A 21719-nucleotide genomic window follows, 5' to 3' on the forward strand; every position below is an offset into this window, starting at 1 on the left:
TGTTTTGCTGTAATTAAACCTCACTTCTAAAAGAAAAGTATGTATTGGTTTTAAATTGTTTTAACAGTAGAAAAGATAACTATCATTTGAGCAACACATCTGTTCGCAACGCAGCGTTCTAGACGAAATTTAAGTCGTGATGAATGTGTTGCAATTGTTACTTTGTCCAATGAAGGATTAACAAATCGCCAACTTGGTAGAAGATTTGGAGTGTCTCATACAACAGTCGGTAGGGTTCTGCAAAGGTTTGTAGAGACCAATAATCATGCTAGACGAATTGGCCACGAGCTACCAATGCCGTGGAGGACCGATTTTTAATGCTTCGAACACTGAGAGAATTGTTCACTACTGCATGAAGTCTCCAAATTCAACTTACTGAGGTTCATAGAACTGCTGTAAGTCAATATACATAAGAAAATGACTTGGTGCTTTAAATTTAAGACCTCGGGCAGCAACTACTGATCCCAGATTGTCTGTAGACCACCGAAGAAACAAACTGGTTTTTGCAAGGAGGCATATAAATTGGGAAATACATGATTGGGGACAGGTCTTAATTACAGATGAATCAAGGTTTTGCCTCGTAAGTTCTGATCGCCGCCCAAGAGTGTACAGAAGACCAAATGAAAGATATTTCGCTTGTAACATTAGAGAAACCACTTTATATGGAGGCGGCTCATTGATGGTATGGGGCGGAATATCTTTGTCCCAAAGATGCTCTATTGGATTTGAATCCAATAGAGTATCTTTGAGACATAATGGGATGCCGTGTTAGAAGTCAACATCCACCACCTAACAGCCTAGACGAGCTGCAACAAATTCTTATCCGCGTATGGAAAAATATCCCTCAAGAAACGATTAGATCTCTAATTGAAAGTATGCCTTGGCGCTGTCAAGCTGTACTAATATCAAGAGGTGTTAACACTAATTATCGGCAAGTCAAAAATGTTTCAATTTAAGCTGTATTAGTGTGCATAACAATAATAATCATTTTACTTAATTTCGTTAAACGAACCATATTTTTGGTTTTATCTCTTTTTTTTTTTTTCACCATCTTCAAAGTCAATTTTATTATTATCATCGAAATAATTGTGTTCGTGAGTTCTATCATTAAAATAAATCGAAACGTGTATGTGGTGCGTTAATTTTGCGGTCACGTGTTCAAAATGTTAAAAATTATTTGAAGCATGATGTAAAAAGTTTATATTTACATCACCGACTATGTAAAATATGCTTTAGTGGTATGCTCATCTTTGTTAACGTAGAGAACGTGCTTTGATGAGTAAGACTTTTTTAGATCATGTTGGTGTTAACAATGACGTTTTTTAAGATTTTTTTGTATACTTGAATGAGACTCGCAATATGTTTAATTAACGAAAAAATCGTTACGCATAATAAAGCTAATGGATTTGTGGATTAAAGTATAAACTTCCAGCTTCACGGTCTTTATTCTAAAATTCTATTAGACAAACAATTGCAAAATTGAGATTAAAATTATGTAACATAAAAGTATTAAAGTATTAAAGCAGAGAAATTTCCGTGGTTTTAATTCTCTGTAAATAATGTATTCATACTGCAACCTTCCACTCTTCAAAATTTATACTGCAAGTTTTTACTCCTTCACAGCACAACACTTCTCAATACATTTTCTCAATCTCAGTACCACAAACCACTTCCCAATTCTAACCGCTGTATCAAACCTGTTTTACGTGAAAAATATTTGTTAAATTTTGCTGAAGTTTAATTTACTGTGATGTTACGTGTTAATGGATCAGTTCTTTTTATTTGTAGGTGAGCAATTTCAAAATGATTATCCGAATTCGTCCGTTTGCCTTTCAATTCTGATGTGTTAGCTTTCCATATTGCTTTTTACCCCTAACTTTATACAGGGTGCGGCATCGATTCGCACTAATTTAATGAGATTAGTTTTTAAAAAAGTTGTATAACTTAAAATGACCGGAACTTTTTTATATCTGTTAATGCCTAACAATCTAGTTTTGACTAGGTGAACCAAACTGCTTTGATTCAAATGATAAAAAAGAAGCAAAAAGAGAGAAGTGATCAGAATATCTGGAATGTCTAAAAATTTATGAGATAAAAAAAACAAAACGTGATAGTGCTAATAGCGGTCAGATGCCAACTTCTGTGAACAAAAAAGTTTTTTAGAAGTTCAAAGAACGAGTTTATTGAGAACAAGTTTGTTGAGAAGAATCCTACCATGTCAATGAAAAGAGCGGGAGAAGAACTCTAGTGATTCTTGGTAAGGTTAGTGCTATTAGCCACGACAGTCAACTTTCAAAGGCTCAATGCTCTCATATCAGTTCAATCAATTATTTTAAAAAGACAATATGGCTCAAAGACGCTGGGCTTTCCTCCAGCCCAGATTTGAATCTACTTGACTATTGAAAATGGGGGATTGTAAAGAGCGAGGCATATAAAAAAGCCCACTCAAGTCTCAGATTTCTCAAATCATCCATTACAAGAGCGTGGAATTCTATATCAAGGGAATACCTCTTCAGTACTAGGCCTTCCGTCCACGTCTAGAGACTTTCATTGAAATAAAAACGGAGATCTAGTTGATTAGTAAGGTAGGCAAGACGTTTTCCTCGGCCTTTTTTTCATATTTTTAATCAGAAATTATTACTTTTTGCTTTAAAATATCGACAGTTTAATAGTAAGAAAAAGTCTGCGAATCGCTGCCGCACCCAGTACTTGTATTTTTTTTAGAGACCGCCGATTCGTTACTGTTTATCGGTTTGCGGATTGTGCACCGAATTATCTATGCTAAACGGTTCAAACTACTTACGGATTGATTTGATCCGAAAATAATTTATCGGAAAATAATTCGTTAAAATTTTTTCGGATTATTTTTTCGGATTGCAATCCGATTCGATACTTTCGGATCGGATTGCAATTCGAAAATTTTTTTTCGAATTGGAATCCGAACCGATATTATTTTTACGGATTTATACGGATTCAGAATAAAAAAAGCTTTCGAATTAAAATTCATTTTTATTTATTTATAATATTCAAATATACAATGAAACGAAATGATTTCCTTGTTAAGAAATAAAAAAAAGTCAAAATCACACTGAAAGTTAATCATTTTCCAAATTCATTTCCTGGCCACACAATGTCTTGAATTTTACTGAGTTGCTTAGTGTTTTCTTTCATATATACCAACATCTCAACCTTTGAGATTGAAAGATTGGTTCTTCTAGAGCTGTATATATTCCCTGCTGTTGAGAAAACTCTTTCAGATGTTGATGATGCAGCAGGTATACAGAGGTTTTTTCTGGCCAGCCTTGACATTATTGGGTAAATATACTGGTTTTGTTTCCAGAATTCCAGTACATTTGTATTTTCTGGAACTGGTTTTGAATTCAAATACCCCTCAATTTCAGTAGAAATGGCTTTCTTGGTGCTTGTTTCACCTCCAGGATTAATGTAACCTGCACCAAACACTTTCTTCCTCAGTTGTTCAGTGAAATCAAAGTCGTCATCATCTTCATCATCCAACATTGAAGGGGAAGGAGTGCTTTGGCTAGCCAAAATTTCTTTTTTTGACAGTTCTTCCATAGCTTTTTTTACTGCAGTTTTGACTACTTCAAATTTTTCCCCCTCATCCACAAAGCACATGCCCTTGCTGTTAGGATCTAAAAAATGAGCTATAGAGAATTCAATATTCATCAACTCCCTTTTCGAATCTTTTGTTTAAATCTTCATTGAAGTAGTGAGCAAGCTCTGATGACACCTCGGTTTTTGGCTTGATCATCTCCCTTGCTAATCTTCTTCTGATGTTGTATAGGCAATTAATAACGGAACAGATGCTAACATTCTTTTCACTGCTGCATTTCTCAGAGAATTCTGAAAAGCCTCTCAGAAGCCGGATGACAGATTGAATAGATTCCACTTCATCATCTGTTGGTAAAAGATCTGTCAACTTACAACCTCCAGAAACAGTAGGGTTCGGATTCTTTAAAGAATGCATCGCCGGAAGAAGATCCACCACAGACTCCATTTGATGGAGGTCAGAGTTCCATCTTGTGGGGCATCTCTGTACTAACTTCGTTCTGGAGTTTTTTAAGGCTTTGGCAGCATTAACTAAAGTCATAGCTTTTTGAGAGGACTGGTTGAAGTGACCTACTAATTTTGTTATTTTGTGGTTGAGAATTGACCATTTTGGACATCTTTTATCATCGACAGCACCACTGACAACTAGATTTAGACGGTGGTCGACACACCAAATTGCACTTTGAACCCCAATTGATTTCCTAACACCTGCTTAGACATTAGCTGCACCGTCGACTGTTATCCAGGTTTTGACTCAAAATCAAGTTCCAGTTTGTTGATAGATTCATTGAGCTTCTTGGCAATATTGTCGGCAGTATGTTGTTCGGGGAAGTAGGACATTTCTACCAAGAAGCGCTTTAATTGGAACTTTGAATCTATATAGTGGAGTGTAAGGCTCATGAAAGACAAATTGGTGTGATCAGTGGTCCACACGTCGGATGTAAAGGCCACTCCATCAAGATTTGACTTGTCTGAATTGAAAATGTTTTTTACTTGTTCCTTGATGAATTTAAAAAGGAGAGGAATGTATTTTGTAGATATATTCTTTGCTGTAATGGCTCTGAATTGACCGTTGGTTGCAGTTCTCATCATCCGGGTGAATGCGTCAGTTTCTACAATAGAAAATGGTTGAGTGTCCTCAATCACCCATTTAGTAATGTCAACAACAGTTCTTATTTGATTGATGTCAGTAACTTCCCATTCAGGTTTGGTAGCCTGTTTTCTGCCTTGCAGTGTCTGTGTGTTGGAAGTGCCACAAGTTCCACTTGGTCCAGGCTGTGGCGATACTGGTGTATCTTTTTGTGTCTGTGGACATCTCCTCTTTTTTCCTCTTTCTTGTGTTTGTTCAAAATCTGAGTCTTCAGAGGCAAGCTCATCAAAAATGTCTGGTATTGTTGATTTTTGCTTGTCTTTCCTTTCTAATTGTTTATATAAATTCAAGTGGACTCTTTTCAAATGGTTCCTTAAAGGACTTGTGGTGCTTTTATTGATTAAGTATATTTTGCCACAGGCCTTGCATTTTGCCTTGTTTTCCTCCACATTGTTGAAGAATTCCCAAATATTAGACAGCTTAGGCATCTGAAAAGAAAAAAAAAGTGAAATGAAAAAAAAAAAAAGAAACGAATCGGATTGAGTTTGCCATATCGGATCGGACGAATATTTCGGATTATTTATTGAATTTAAAATCCACAAAAACGGATCAGATTGTTAATAAGGATTACTTTTCGGATTAAAAATTCGAAAACACGGATCAAATCACATTTTCGATTTACTGACTTTTTATTGAAATATTTGGCTCAATATTTCCTTAATATTTGCCTTAATAAAACGTGATAGTTTTTGATGCATACAAACAGTTTCCGAAAAAGAACTAATTATTTATTAAGTTATTTGAAAATTTTCCTTAATATTCGTCTTAACAATAAATGATATTTTAGAGGCATGCATAAAGTTTTCAATAAAAGAACTAATTATTTGCCTTAATTATTGAAATGAGCGTAACAATTTTTCAAACTAGTTTTTATCTCTATTTCTATTTTTATTTCTGTTAATATTTAAGTAGAAGAAATATTACAATATAAATTTTATCGGACCAATCCACTAATTGAAGCAATCCGCAAAGCGAAATAATTCGCAAAGGAATTCGATCCACAAAAAAAAAAAAAAAAAAACCGCAAAAATTTAGTTTGAAATATTCTTAACTTTTAAATCAAATTAATATAATAATGGCTTACCGTAATAAATGTAGGTGAAGAATAGTAGACTTGATCTGTTGAACGAATTGTTGTATGTTAAGATTTCCAAATAGAACTGATTGAAAATAAAAAAGAAATCCACTATTTATAGGACGCGCACATAATAAAAACGTAATTTTTTTGGACCACACCATTTAATGGTGACGCGAACGGAACGCGATTCGTATAATTCGCTAAACGAATTAAAGTTAAATTAATTTGTAAAAATTTTTCGGATTGATAATCCGAACAGCGAAGTGAATCCGCAAAAAAAAAATTCGCTAGTGGTTCGTAAATTAGTTTTCGGATTATTAATCCGAAAAATTTTTACGAACTGACTATTTTAATCCGCAAAATAAGTCGGATAGGCTTTTTGCGGATTTTACGAACCGAATCGGCGGTGCCTAATTTTTTTGCTTCTTAAAAATTTAAGCATTTTTTTCCCTTCTAATTTTCTTTAATTCTCTTTGGTTTCTCACCTTTTTTTTTTTTTTATGCTTTTTTTCTTAGTTCCGTTTGTTTTTAATTTATTTAAAACTTTTAAAAAACTAAAATCTGTAATGAGTTGTTGAATCAAAATGTCTAGAAAGTAAGATTCCTATTAATAGTAAATTAATAGTATTAATACACCGCAATGAAAACTGAAAATAGCATTAATACTGGACTAATAAACTTCAAAAATCATTCAATTTAATATTTATAGTTTTTGATTTACATGCACAGTACTTCTTAGGCAGTACTTTAATTTCCATATTTGGCTAGAAAATATTTTGTTTACAAATGAACTACAAAATATTCGCGAAAGCGAACTCCACAGCTGAAAATTTAGTTATAACTAGCTTAGGCGTCAACAGAACAAGTTAAAATATGTAGACCATACCTAACCCTGCCCACATAGATACGCAAATTACGATACGCGTATTATAGATGGGCGTAACAAGCATTGTGTTTCTTCAGAACCATGTATACATTGCAATTGGAAAAACGTTCCTACAAAATCTTTCACTCGAGGACTCTGGTTGTGAGGAGATAGAATTAAATTAAAAACAACGATCGGAAAAGACGTACACAAGATGACTCGTCTACTCTTATAAAAAATGATAGAGCGAAACGAATTAAGTTAAAAACAGTAACTGAGAAAAGACGTACACACGGAGACTTATTTAACCTGCCATTTAATTTAACGATAAAGGTGAAAGAAGAAAAGTTAAAAAAACAACTGGGAAAAGGCGTAAACGCGAAGACTCGTAAACGATAAAGCGAAAGACTCGTAAACGATAAAACGGAAAGAAGAAAAGTTAAAACAGCAGGGAAAAGACGTAAACACGAAGACTCATCAAGCTGCCATATAAATAAATGGAAAGGTATCGCAAACACAAAACAAGCAAAAACTATAAAAACACACACAAAAAAAAAGTCTGACGGATAAGAGAAGATTAGGAGAACGAAAAAAGGGAAGACGGAGTTTTAAAGAGAAGTAAAGGAGAGTTTTTAAACAAGTTTTTAAGATGAATTTTAAAAAGAGAGAATTTTTATGGTTGAAAAATACTTTGATGAACAAGCAGTTTTATAAGTGAATAAAAAGAGAAAAAGAAGAATAAATTTTTGATAATAATAAGAAGTAAAGAATCAAATAGAAATCAGAAGAAATATCGATAAAAGAAGAATAACTAGAAGTTTCAAATAAAGAAGAGATATTCGTATAGAAAAAGAAAAAACAAAAAGAGGAGTAATTGATCAAAAACAGTATTGAACACTACGAGTAGAGTAAAAGAATATTATTTGTATTGTATAACCGTAATGAATAAAAGAGTACTAACCATTACACACTAATAAAACTCTTATTGAGTTATATTGTATAATAGAATATACTGAGGGCGGCAAACAAAACCTTAACCCTTAACGATTGAACCTTGCCCATTTCTAACCAAACTATCCCCAAACCTCGCCCTTTCTTAACCAAGTAATCCCCAGACACTCAACCTTTATCCCAACTTTTCATATACCCTACCACATAAACCTAGAGCTTAAACCATAAATCCTTAATCCCTCACATTCATCATCATGCTAACTAACAAACATTAAATCATATTAAGTAATAAATAAATAATTACGTCGCCCTCACATTACATACCAAACAACGGTTTTTGCAAATTTAAAAATGCTTTTTTAAAAATTTACAAAACCTGTGGACAGTTGGATTTAATTTTTTTTTTAAATATATATATATATATATATATATATATATATATATATATATATATATATATATATATATATATATATATATATATATATATATATATAAAATATTAGTAATACCTTTTTAAGATATAAATTTTAGTTTATATATTTTTTTAATACAAATTACCTTACATTTTGAAAAAGCATTGAGTTTTATGGAAGTTTTATATTTTTACTTTATGAATATAATTTATATTGTAAAATACTTAATACATAATTGCTATATTTGCAATTCAAACAAAAAAGAAAATCTATTTCTTGATGAAATCTTCAAGACTCTGTTCACCCACCCACCCACTCCCGCATATCAATCCCATTTTTTTCCAATAGCTGTTTTTACTTTTAGAAAATTTTTTAATCAGAAAATCAATTTTCAATTTTAACTTTTTTCCATTCTAAAAAATTTGGTTTTACTCTTTGTGTCTTATGAAACGCTGCATTTTTAAAAGTCCAATTTTCATTACTTAAATTATTAAGCCAGTAAAGCTTTTTTTTTGTCCGGAAAGTTCTGAAAGAATTGAAATTCAATTTAGATATTTAATATTCTAAAACAATGATAAATTGTAGCAAGGGATGCATATTAATTATGTTCGAGGGGAAAGCTTATGCTAAAATGTTCCCTCTATATATTTTGCACAAGATATTATTTAAGATATGGGTAAAAGGCGGAGCACAGCACGCGCGCGTTACAATAAACTAAATCAGCCATACTAGCGAGTATGGCTAATTTAGTTTATTAGATAGCCTAGCGAGCTATCAATTTATATTTCAAATATTTTTTTCTATAATGAAAATTGCTCCTCTAGTTAAAAAGACCCCCTAAAGTAGCCAAATTAATGAGAGGTAGCCAAACTCTTTAATCACGGAAAATTTTTCTGTTCTATGAAAAAAAACAGGTTAGAAAACTTAGCAAAAGCACAATAAATATAAAATTCGTTCATAAACGTGCAAAACGAAACTGGCAAATTTCCTTGAAATTAACAAGTAAAAACCATAAATGATAAACTCAAAAGGGAGGGAAGATACGTGAAAACAATTTCTTATTTATCATTATTAACAATAGGATATATTACTGCAAGTTTCCTTATACGATATACAGCGAAATTTAACCAAGAGGATTGTTTTTCTACACAATGTATGTGGGACTTAGGTTTTATCACTTTAGGTGATTCGACGGTACAAAACTTTAGATTTTAATATTCGTCATACGAAAATTCATCAGTTTAATCGAAATTCATTTAATCCATTCAAATATTTGAAACTAAAGTTAAATATTTGTAAGAGTTAAGAAATAATTTTTTCCTTTTTTATTTAAAATCAAACGGGTGAAAATATTTTATTTGAGGATTTTTATTGATAAAAATTAGATGATTACAATCATCTCTGTTTTTTTTCTAGTGGAGTACAAGTGCTTTATCTGTTACAATATTTTATCTGATTTTATGTTGGTTTGTGTGTTGAATACAATATTTTTGTGGTTTAATATTTTTTTGGCGAAAATGGTATTGCAAGTGAGTTACTTTTTAATGGTTTCTACGGTAAATTAACAAAAAGGTGATTTTAAGTCTCTGATCTGATTTGCAACTCTCTAAGCTCAAGACAAGCAATTTTTGTTGAGTTACCAAATTATACTGAAAAAATGTACTGAAAAAATGTACTAGTATTGTTGCTGTCATTTGCAGGTCAACAAGATGCTGTAATGTGTAATCATGCATAATGAAACGCATCAAAGATGGTTTTGAAAGTTCAAATTAAGTATTTAGTTTTAAATTTTCGGAAGGTGAACAATTTTTAAAAGTTAATTCAATTACAGGTAAAAATGTTTTTTTTAAATAACTTAATAGTTGCATCATTAAAAACATTTTGATTAATTAAAAATTAATGTATGTATAAAGTTTTATATTTATAATCATTAAAAATTAATGTATACATAAAGTTTTATATTTATAATTATTAAAAATTAATGTATGCATAGAGTTTTATATCTATAATAATAATAATAATAATAATACACACACACACACATACACACACACACACACACACACACACATACACAAACATAAACACACACACATACAAACGCACAGACATGCAAACATACACACAGCTACACACACACATAACAATAATAATATGATCACAAAAATTTGCATATTGTGTTTACTTTTCAGTCTAAGAACAAATAGTGAACAATGAAGATTCAAGTGGTGATTGTTATTCTCATACTGACTGTCGCATATGCAAAAAATGGAGAGAAGGACAAAAAACGTCATAAAAAATTTGGTACATATGCTCGTACATATAATCGTAATTTGATAAAAAAAATTTTTAGTCTTTTATTTTAAGTTAAGATATTGAGTAAACATCAAAAACAAAATGGTAACACCCAACATAAGGCCCACGTTATTGCCCTCTATAAAGATGTTCCTAACAAATAATTTTTCTATTCCAGCTAAAGCTTATCCAGTACCAAAGAGCAATCAAAAAACAATAGCTGTAGTTAAAGGAAATGCAAAAGAAGGTAGCGGACAGCCACCTTTAGAAGAATTTTCCGGAGAAGGTAGTGCACGAGCCCCACAAGATGATCAAGCAACACCCCCACCAATCGGAGGCAGTGATTTTGAACCTGGTCCAGCAAATACACCAGCACCACTTGGTCCAACAGCAGGATCACCCACACCAGAAGTTGAGCAACCTGGAGAGGTTGCTACAACACCAAATCCAGATGCAAATGTAGCGAGCGTCAATCTCATCCAATTTAATCCCGTCCTTACTCCTGAACACAGTTCTGGAAACGGGGTAAAAGCACAATTTTTTAATTTTTAGAATTGTGCTTACTAAATTTTCAACAGAAGTTCAAAGTGTTTTATACTTTTTGTAGTGTTACAGCGCCTTCAATTATCAATTTAATACTGCTCAGACCGTAGCCGAACGTAACCAACAATATATCGTCCTAAGAGAATGTTTGAGGGATAAATGTGACTTATCTAAGGTAAGTTTACAAGTATGTAAACCTGCATGAATACTAGTACTCATTTTGGTTTTGCATGTATGTATGTACGCATGCATGTATGTATGTACGTTTGTATAAAAATTTGCTTGTTAAATGTGTCTTTACATGTGTATTTACAGTGTAACGATGATCAGACCAAGTGTATGCAAACAGCTGGAAACGATGAAAACAAAATTTACGAGTGTAACTATTATTGGTTTGGCTGTGCGAATGAAAAGTGTTCCCCTGCCTTATAAAATTACAAAATTTTAAAATTTAGACTTTTAGTAAAAACATTTTTTTTTTTTATTTTACGTAGAAAATGGTAAGAGAAATAAAGTATAATGTAAGATCAGGAAAGTACCCAAAAAGAACTAAAGTAAAATAACAAAGTACACACTTTTTTGTATAAAAGAACCTAAAAAATGTTACATACATACAGTTATTCACATACACCAGTTGGTTATACTTTAAAAAACCAATCTGGATTAAAAACATTTTAAAAAAATCTTTTCTCTGGAACCTTCTAGCACTCCATTTGGATAGCATCACACTATCGTGATGACTAACATGAAATTGAAATACTAATGGGTTTAAAAATTTAACCAAAATATAATGCTAAATATAAGATTTAGGTAGTGCACTTATTTACGGATCTGACTAATGTACAACACATTTAAATTAAAAAAATGAAATCAATTTTGTGTGTTTTATCTATCACTTTAGAATAAAAACCGGGCTAACAAAGATGTTGTTTTTTTGTTTGGTTTATCAAATTTTTCATTAAGTTTGTATGAACAAGTGAAGTTTGTATGAACAAGTGAAGTTTGTATGAACAAGTGTAGTTAATTTTAGAAAAAGATAGTCTTACAAAACAATTTTAAAAGAAAGTCTTTGAGGTTGTAATCTTTTTTGTTTCATTGACCATTTCGATTTGATAACGGATTTATATGACATATACGTATCGATGTGACTTGCCATATTCATCTAAAGTCTATGAAAGTAAAGACTTTTCATCCTTGAGTCCGCGATCAATCATCCTCCTAATGTCTTTTTATACTCCGATAAGTTCAAATAACTTTACTGATTTTATTCATTTATCAGAGTAATTAATCATCTAAATCACCATTAAGTGGTTTTAATCCAAGTTTTTACATAACCAGTTTGAGAATTATTCAAGAAACGTATGTCTTTACGCTAAAAGATAAGACTTGAAAAGTATCTAGATATCGGGAGTTATTCGTATCTTAAATTAAAAAGTTATTCGTATCTTAAATTAAAAAGGAAGTACCGTAGATCCATCAAGTACTACTATCTAAATGATAAAAGCCATATATTATTTTTTAAATCAAAAACTTTACATTATATAAAGGTTGCAGTTTTTTAAAGTTTAATTGTAATATTTAAGTTTAAAAAAAGACGCAGAACTACTTAAGATCAGCTGAAAAATTAACATTTTAGTTTGGTTTACAAATATAAAGAAACTAAAATTTAGACTTTTCTAAGACAGACGGCTGGGCGGTCCCGGAAAAAAAGGCTCTAAGTATTCTGAAATATTGAAAAAATATATAAATTGTTTGATACACTTTTTAAAAAAGCATGAGTTAATCGTTAGCTTTTTGGACAAGCGCAGGTTTGGCTTCCAGCTTTGTTATGGGTTGGATGACTTATAAGTACTTTCATAGAAAACTCGGAGTTGTCTATAAAATGCGAGAAAATCGATGGAGACCTTCACAAAAACACACAAAAACAGCCTCAAAAACAGTGGAAGAGGTTGTGAGAAGAAGCAATTACGTTTATGATGCTACTGAAAACTTTCCAGAGCTAGATGATAACAAGCAAACTTTTCGATTGTTGTTGTATATGAGGTGGTGAGAGTCAAAGTGGCATAACTCACTTCACTACAACTTTTCAGGGCAGAACTTTTTATCCCATTAAGTGCAAAAAAATCAGGTTTAATGTTAGAGATTTTGAAAATATTGAATGATGTTAATAAAAGATTGTTTTATTTATTGGAACTATTTGAACTGTTAGCATTTTTACAGGTTATAAAATTAAGGTTTAAATCGAGTTATACCGCTTTGACTCTCACCACCTCATTTATAAAGTTTAAGTGCGTTTGTTGTGTAACTTACATAGGAATGCCCATAATTTTTAGAAGCAAAAGATATGACAGCGTGATTATGTTTTGAAAGTACTTAATATTACGATTTGATGTCTGTAACTTTACATTCACCAAGATGTTTTCTCCTTACAACTAAAATTGAAAACAGGTTTTTTTCAGCTGTTTTTTTAATTTAATGGCTTAATTTTTTTGTGTTTTTAGAATTTTAACGGCTCGTTATTTGACAGTATTGAAATATACTGTCAGCTATACAGACCTAGGCTGCATAGCTGACAGTATACTTCTATAATGTCAGTTATATAGCCTAAAGTGCACCCTTAGGCTTCGGAATCTATTGAAATAATTGCGGAGTTGATTGACGTAATAAGGTCGATTTAAAAATTGCTCGGTTGTTTGAAATAATTGCGGAGTTAAAGCCGGGAATCAAGATTGGTATGAACTTTTTTCATTGCTATTCGAACCAGTAAATCAACGAACAACACCGAGGATTCACGCGCAGTTCTAAGTTTTGAAAAAACAATAAGGTCTGAATTGATCTGAACTTTCAAAACTAAGTTTTGCATCAATAATTTACACCTGTTTTGTTTCACATCTATTAGGAAAAGCGGGATTGTATATCAGCTTGTCTAATATGACAACAGAGGTAGAAGCTTCATTGCCAAGCAAAATCCAAATAACATCAAAGATTGCTATAAACTGCTTTCTATCTACTGATCCAACGTTACGCAGCAGGGGGTTTTTCTACAACCCTCAATTTAGTTTTATGGGGTGGATAAACTTCGAAGACCATTTGCGCATAATGTTTTGCAGTGAAGACTTGAATTTTCTTCAGTCTTAAAGAAAGTAGGAACCTTAGTAAAAGCGCATTTTTAGGTTCTTGCTTTAAGGCCAGGAATATTGTTTGTTGATGATGTCTAAAAAGCTGTTGTTTGTAGCTCTCAGCCTGCAATCCACTAACTCGAGACGCTTTTGTTTGACTCGCGTTTATACTTCGCTATGCATTGCGACTACGGTTATGTATTATCATCCGCAAGTGGCATTGGAACCGCATTACGAGCAGTGGTGTCGGTAAATGTGCCGAGATTAATTAGGGTAAATGTACTTAACATTTATAGGTTATTTAAGAGTAAATAATAGATAAAACATAAATCAACGAGAGAGAACAATAACTGATACCAGGGGACTGATAATTACGTTCACGGAAACAAATTACGTTGCAGTCTTTTTCAGTATAATTTTCTTTTAATTTTTAAAGCACGAGGGATTTCATGAACTGGTGACGAATTTACACCTAAATCTAGGAGCAGAAGATCGAGGTAATCCTCACTTCCGTGTTATTTGATTCTTTCAATAATTTGTAGTTTCTATTTTTTTAACTAATCTTTAAAGACGTTTTTTTTATATATATAATAGACGCGTTGAAAAAGGGATGGGTGGATGTGTACAACAAAGATTGTCTTGGCTTCACGGAGGTAACTGCACTATTGTGAAAATGCAATCTCTTCTCTGTATCCAGACTTTTTCATAAACTAACAAAACGTGTTTTAAATTTTTAGGCAGAATTGCTTCACCAGGTCTCTGACGCCGTGCACAAATTGTGCGTGATTAAAAATAAATTTAATGACCGATCTTTCTCTGACTTGTAGTCGTTCAAAAGCATTTTTGATCAATAATTAGTTACCTTGGATTTGCGATTTTCTATTTCTTAAATGTTAGGCGTTTTTTTCTCTATGCTATAACTTGTTAGAACTTTTTCTAAATAATGAGCTACGAGCTTATTATGCAAAACCTAGCACAGCTTTTGTGAAAATAGAGTTGACGTTGTCTAATTAGCTCCTTATGAACTTCACACCGAGTGTATTTCAACAGCTGCCTGTCCAAACTTAAATAAGGACAAAATGGAAGTAAAGTATTTTTAAAAAATAAACACTTTTAAAAATTCCAGTATGTTTTCAAAATTGCTTGTTATTTGAGATCTTATTTTAGTTACAACAATGTTCAACCATTGAAAGGCTTCAGCCTAACGTGAAAGTTACGTGAGCGTGACCATAGGTATCGAAGGTTTTTTGTTTTGTGGCAGAGACAATATATAAACCGGCTTCAGTTTTTTTATGCTTTTTAAACTCCTCTGTTACAATGTTCGCTGAAAATCCCGAACGACTTGAATTTCAACCAACGAGTGGTCTTAGTTATATATTCAACTTGAGTTACAGGCCGTTGACTTTTTCTAAAAAAACTCAACTAATTTAGGAGTTTCTTTAGCGTTTAGTGAATCAAAATACATTGAAACCAGAATTGGGGTTACCAATTCAGAGTCGCGCTCTTGATGTGGCCAAAAAACATGGCGGTCAGCTCTGTTAGATCTTTCTCCCGGTATGTAGTTCTAACTTGGTATTGTAGCAGTTCGGCACTTTTAGAGAGTATTAAAAATGTGCAAAAATCAGAAAGAGAAAAAAGTTTCTTCTTTATGGAACCGGCTTTAAGCTGCTTGACCTGAAGTTTAGCAATGTACTTTTCGCAGTCATTCTCAACATGGAAAACCTTAGAAATATCTCTGGAAGATTCGACTAGTTGGAAAAATCTTCTAACATCATTCAGTTCTTTTTTTTACCGACCGGGTATTTTTTTAAAATTCTGATGCAATACTTCTATATTTGTACGGAGAGTTAGAGAAAAACAATTCTATGCAATAAAGAGATCATTGCTTTCATTGTCACTCTCAAGAGTACTAGAAACTTCAATGATGTCAAAGGTCTTTACCTAAAGCACTGATAGCCAAAATTGAGTTTTCTATTACTCTATTATCTTTTAATTTTTCGAGAGAAATAGGAGTGTTTCGAGTTACATCATTTGGTGTAAATTTAACTCCAGCTTCAACAAACTTTTTTATAAACTTAATCAGAAGTCTTTAAAAGATAAACTTTTTTTAGATGATCATCTATTCTTTTCAAAACATGCATGAAAAGAAAAGGGCATTGTATTAAAATAGGTAACTCTGTTGGCTTTTGCGCAAACGAAAGAGAGATAAAGTCTTCTGTGCACTTTCTTTTGTCCACAGATGTTGTTTACTTGTAAATGTCGTGAAACATTAAAACTTTTTTGAAACACGATTCCACGGACCACGTTACTGTTCTACGCTTTCCAAAACTAATACAAAAAAATAATATATTTGTATTAAAGGTAAATAAATGATTTAGTCGCTAAAGCTCGGCAGTAGCAAATTTTAACTACATGTACTGACAGATGCATATGAAGTTAATACGGGTAATGAGTTTTTATTAAGCCTTAGTTTTAATATCTAGCCACAATACCGTTATTTTAATATCAAGATGTAAACGCAGCTTGATATTTTGACGAAAAATTACATGTTGATAATGAAAGACAACTTTCATTTAGATGAAATGTTTCTTTTTGTTGGCTCATTAAGAATACTCATTAAAAAGTCGTGACTTTTACAGATTTTCTCTTAGTTTCAGAACAACGTTTTTCTATTTTTTTGAAATCCCAGTAGGATAATCAAAGAGTAAGTTAAATTTAAGAATATTGCAGAGAACTTATGTAGAAAATACGCTACCTAAAGAACATGAAAAAAAAAAGTTCAGCTTTAATTTTGAACCATCCTAATGAAAAAATCAAAAAGTTAAAGAGATGATGATGACCAACAATGCTGGCATGAAAATCTTGTAAGTATTACAACTTTTCACTGGAATAAAGCTTAAAACTCTACACTTATTGATGTGTTAACCATTAAAAATCTAGATAGTGTGAAACCATTTCAGATTATCGCCGTTTTAGAGTCTATAAATTTAATGATTTACAAATAAAATTTACAAACTGTCTTTTAACTTTAAAAAAAAAAGAGTATTTAAAAAAACAGAAACAGAAACGTGTTTTTCAATAAACTTGGTATTGAGCAATTATGCCACCTTAGAAAAACATTACCTTCTCAAAATCCACACCTGCAAAAGAAAGCGGAGAGAAAACTGCAGAAAGTGGGACAGTAGGAAATAGAGATGCAGAAACAAGCTAAAAAAAACCGTTTGATAGAAAAACAAATAACAAATAACAACAATTCAGATTTACAACCGAAATTTTCTTTATTGGTTTACATTATCCTCTAAGATTCTTTCCCACCAAATAGCTATAGTAGGGTGATTCAAAAATAGGTTATTGTAAAATTTCAACTAGAGTGGAAGGTTATAAGGTGCCCAGATATTGGTTTTATTTATTAAAAAAATTTTTTTTTTTTTTTCGTTAATGTTCAAGGGTGGCCCACGGGCCCTTAACTTTTTAATTTTGATGATTTTTATCGATTTTTCAGAAATTTCAACGCCCATGGGCCACCCTAAAACAATGGAAAAAAAAAAAAAAGTTATCAGTAAACTCAGAATGAGAAATACAAACAAATAAAAATGCACTCTTAATAAAATCTTTTATGTAAAAATTCTGAATGAACCTGAAAAAATTAGGAAAACCAAATATTTTACTTTTTCAATCATTTTCTTTTGTAATTTCAATCATTTTTATCATTTTTTACAGTGAAAATCTCATAAATATGGATAGAAAATCATTTACCATTTTAAATAATATTTTTTTTAGATAATTTAAAGTTAATTAAGATGAGTAAGAAGACAATCTAGACTTAATTTACTCTATAACCCACGTATTTTCTCAGCATACAACAGTACTGAGTACAACTGTAAACATTTTTTCCAAACTGGCAATAAGACTGCAATTGACGTCAATCAAGTGTTTGAATTAATAGCAAAACTTAAAAACAAATACAAGTGAATATCTAAGAAATATTTTTATTCTTAAATATGAAAATATATAAAGTTAAATTACACTACCGTGCAAAAGTCTCCGCTCATTTGTAATATTTCAATAAAGTAACAAAAGTTTGCAAGAAAATTGCGTTTATTTTTAATTGTTTATTAAACAATGAATTAGACAGTAAATACAATACATTTTAGGATGATTTTAAATATATAAAATCAAGAAAATGTTAATATACAAAGTTGTAAATGTTAAATTTTATTTTCATCAATATGAGACCCCTTGGAGCGTATAACAGCAGCACATAATCTTGGCATTCGGGCTAATAATTTATTCATGGTTTCCGCTGTTATCTCATTCCAAGCTTTTTGCAAACGTTCCCATAGCATTTGCTGATTAATAAAAGATGTTTCACCTGCTTCTCTGATCTTCCGATCCAGTTCATCTCACAACTTTTCGATGGGTGATAGATCTGGTGATTGAGGAGGCCAAGTCATAATTTTGCAAACTTTTCCCCTTTCTTTTAGTTTCAAATAATTTTTGTATAATCCAGATGCATGTTTTGGATCGTTGTCCTGCTGCATGATGAATCCTTTCCCAATTATACGAATACCAGATGGAATCGCGTGCTTAACCAAAATATTATGGTACATGTGTTTATCCATGGTAGATGTGATTTTAACTAAATCTCCAGTTAACCCATTGCCAAAACATCCCCAAAGCATAATATTACCACCTCCATGTTTTACAGTACTTTGTATACATTGAGGAAGCACTCTTTCATTAGGTAAACGCCTAACATGCACGCGACGTCGGGTACCAAAAAGTTCGAACCTACTCTCGTCTGTCCATAGAACTTTCTTCCAATCTTCTAATCCCCAATTTTTATGCATTTTTGCCCATTCCAATCTTTTCTTCTTATTTACTGCCCTCAACAAAGGTTTACGTGCAGCAATGCGTCCAATTAAGTTGACTGATCTTAGTCTTCTTTTTACAGTATCAGTTGATACTGGCTTTACCCTTGTTTTGTTGAGTTCTGCTGTTAAAATTGTGGCTGGAATTTTTCTATTTCTTTTGCTGGACACAACAATAAACGTATCTTCTTGCCGTGATGTAACTCTTGGTCTTCCAGAACGTGATCTGTCACTGTTGGAACCAATATCATGCAATCGTTGTAGAGCATATCTCACACCTGATTCGGATATTTTTAACCTGGAAGCAATTTTTCTATATGAATAACCTTCTTCACGTAAAATACATATTTTGCCACGAAGTTCTTCACAATATTCTTTCTTTACTTTCACCATTTCTCAAATTCTTTATTAAATTCAAGACATCAAATGCGCACACTAATGCCATTTTCAAGTATAAATATAAACATAAGTCTATTAAAAGCAACCAATTAAAATTACTGAAAACATCCTTACCATGCCGGAAAGTATCATGCTACTGTCAAACCTAAGCTTACAAAAAATATTTTGGTTAAAACTTTTGTGCAGTTTTAAATTTAATAAAGAATACTGAAGAACTTTATATGTATTTTACGTGAAAAAGGTTATTCATATAGAAAAATTTCTGCCATGTTTTCAGCAGCAGAACTCAACAAAACAAAGGTAAACAAAATTATTTGAAACAAAAAGAAAAGGAAAAAGTATGCAAAATTATGATTTGGCCTCATCAACTTTTTATATTAACATTTTTTTCTTTTTATATATTTAAAATCATCCTAAAATGTATTGCATTTACTGTTCCTTGCAAATAGTAGGCCGTAGCAGGATCTTTTTTAATCGTCAAAATGCCTAACAAAGCAAAAGATCATAAAGATTGCAGGAAAACCGTTTGTTTTATGTGCATGAAGAAGGCTACTAGAGAGTTGACTCTTTTTCAAGCGGACAGAGTGAAAAAATCTTTGAAGAAAATCTCGACTTCCTAGACCCAAGAGTGCCCAGAGGCATTTGTTCAGCATGCCGGATTACTCTTTTGAGAAAAGAACAAGGAAAAGATGTTGAGCTTCCCTCCCTTTTAAACTTCAAGTCTATCAATGTAAGAATGGCAAGCAGAGACCAAAAATGTCACTGCATAATATGCCAGATAGGTCACTCAAAGCTGAATGAAAGAAGTCCATTAGAATAAAAGGAAATGAAGGATTGTCAGCTACAAAAACGTTGCTCTACCTGCCTGAGCCTTATTAACAAAGGTTTGACACACAACTGTAATCAGTTTCAGTACCAACAGAATTTGAAACAGCTTGCATCTGAAGCAGCTTTGATCAAAACCAATTGTCTCACAAGTGATCAAAACCAAAGATGCAACTCCTGGTGGATCAGTCAAAATCTCTCAACCTCAAGGAGGTCGACAACTTCGTGTAAGAGCAGATAACAAAATGAAGATCTGATTTGCAAATTGAAAATACATTGACTTTGTACTCAATTATTATTATTTTTTTCTAAATGGTAGTAAAATATTTTTTATGTTTAAGGACCATCCAGTGAAAAGAGATTATTCCATGAGCCCAGCATGACAACAGAATATCTTGTTCAAGTTCAGCTTAATACTTGGCTATCAAACAATGGAATGAAAAAGCTTGCCTCAACCATTTACCAAGTTGTTAAATCAAGGATTGTTGAAGCCAACTTTCGAGCCAGGTTTCAGCTAAAGTCAAAGTTTTTGTCCGACTTTTTCACTCAGACAACAATTTCATCACAATTAGAAAACAGTACTTAACAGACATAGAACCTTGTTGTTCATTGCAAAAGCTTGGAAGAGCTAATTGATGAAGTTCTCTTGTCAAGAAAAGTTTTTTCTGATCGTTTGATCAAGGTTGGGATTGATGGAGGTGGTGGATTTTTGAAGGTTTGCCTTGGAATCATTGAAATGGGCCAGAGGAAGGATGTCAGCTCCCCACCTTCAAAGCAACTCTTGACTCAGAGAATAGCCAAGGACAGTGGTGTCAAACAACAGTTGATTGTTGCCATTGCTGAAGGATTACCTGAAAACTATCTGAATGTCAAGCACATCTGGTCACTGATTCAAGCAAGTTCATCATTTCATGTGATTTGAAGTTAGCTAACATCATGTGTGGGCTGCAAAACCATGCAAGCTCATATCTTTGCACATGGTGTGATGTGGATTCAAAATGCCTTTCAAGTTGTGGCTCACTAAGGACACTTGGATCATTGATGAACTGCTACCAAGCATTTAAACAATCTGGAGGTGATGTCAGAGTGGCAAAATATTTTGGCAATGTGATTCATGAGCCAACAATCACTGGTTCTTCTGACTCATTGATTTTAGAGCGGATACCTCTAATGGAGCTCCATCTTCTGCTTGGTGTGGTAAATCACCTGTTCAAATCTTTAAATGATGTTTGGTCCAAAGCCAGCCAATGGCCTGCTGCTCTTCATATTGATGAAGAACATTTCCATGGAGGACACTTTTCAGGCAATCAATGCTACAAACTCCTCAACAATCTGGCCTTGCTTCAGAATCTTGCAGAGAAAGATTCTGCCTTTCAGGCTTTTAGTTTTGTGGAAACCATGAGAAAATTTCAAGTGGTTGTATCTTCTTGCTTTGGCACAAAACTTGGATCAGATTAATCAGAAAGCATCAATCAGTTCAAAGCCTCTTTCTTAGCACTGCCAATGTGTTTTGTTACTCCAAAGGTGCATGCTGTGTTTTTTCACATCAAACAATTTGTTGAAATGAAGAGAGCACCTCTTGGCATTTTCGGTGAACAAGCAACAGAAGCAATTCATCACCAATTTAGTGCCCATTG

General features: G+C 32.5%; 2 protein-coding genes and 2 long non-coding RNA genes across 4 annotated transcripts; 2 read left to right on the forward strand and 2 right to left on the reverse strand.

Annotated features, from left to right (window-relative positions):
- Positions 1-3800: 3800 nt before the first annotated feature.
- On the reverse strand, positions 3801-5971 carry LOC149886275 (uncharacterized). The gene is made up of 2 exons (XM_090094423.1): positions 5805-5971; positions 3801-5148 (listed from the first exon to the last, which is right to left on the reverse strand). Exon 2 carries the CDS (start codon positions 5146-5148, stop codon positions 4309-4311), a length of 840 nt encoding a protein of 279 aa, XP_089950549.1. The 5' UTR covers positions 5805-5971; the 3' UTR covers positions 3801-4308.
- A 3766-nt stretch (positions 5972-9737) lies between these two features.
- On the forward strand, positions 9738-11742 carry LOC145185035 (uncharacterized). The gene is made up of 5 exons (XM_090093265.1): positions 9738-9861; positions 10223-10334; positions 10504-10850; positions 10933-11043; positions 11184-11742. Exons 2-5 carry the CDS (start codon positions 10244-10246, stop codon positions 11298-11300), a joined length of 666 nt encoding a protein of 221 aa, XP_089949391.1. The 5' UTR covers positions 9738-9861; positions 10223-10243; the 3' UTR covers positions 11301-11742.
- Positions 11743-14293: 2551 nt separating this feature from the next.
- Positions 14294-14877, forward strand: LOC149886276 (uncharacterized). The gene is made up of 3 exons (XR_016453844.1): positions 14294-14484; positions 14582-14640; positions 14725-14877. It is a non-coding gene; the product is annotated as an uncharacterized LOC149886276 (long non-coding RNA).
- Positions 14878-15076: 199 nt separating this feature from the next.
- LOC149886277 (uncharacterized) lies at positions 15077-18431 on the reverse strand. Its single transcript, XR_016454551.1, has 3 exons — positions 18019-18431; positions 17111-17194; positions 15077-16315 (listed from the first exon to the last, which is right to left on the reverse strand). It is a non-coding gene; the product is annotated as an uncharacterized LOC149886277 (long non-coding RNA).
- Positions 18432-21719: the final 3288 nt, after the last annotated feature.

The sequence above is a fragment of the Hydra viridissima genome, unplaced genomic scaffold (genome assembly GCF_058129835.1).
Source record: "Hydra viridissima isolate aposymbiotic clone 2 unplaced genomic scaffold, HvirCarnegie_v1 scaffold_7, whole genome shotgun sequence".
Taxonomy (NCBI): Eukaryota; Metazoa; Cnidaria; class Hydrozoa; order Anthoathecata; family Hydridae; genus Hydra; species Hydra viridissima.

Excerpts from the sequence above, each read along its gene's own strand:
- LOC149886275 (XM_090094423.1), bottom strand. The coding sequence starts at position 5,148 with ATGCCTAAGCTGTCTAATATTTGGGAATTCTTCAACAATGTGGAGGAA.
- LOC145185035 (XM_090093265.1), top strand. The coding sequence starts at position 10,244 with ATGAAGATTCAAGTGGTGATTGTTATTCTCATACTGACTGTCGCATAT. Across the intron at positions 10,851-10,932 it reads AACACAGTTCTGGAAACGGG|TGTTACAGCGCCTTCAATTA; the intron begins GTAAAAGCACAA and ends TACTTTTTGTAG. Across the intron at positions 11,044-11,183 it reads ATAAATGTGACTTATCTAAG|TGTAACGATGATCAGACCAA; the intron begins GTAAGTTTACAA and ends GTGTATTTACAG.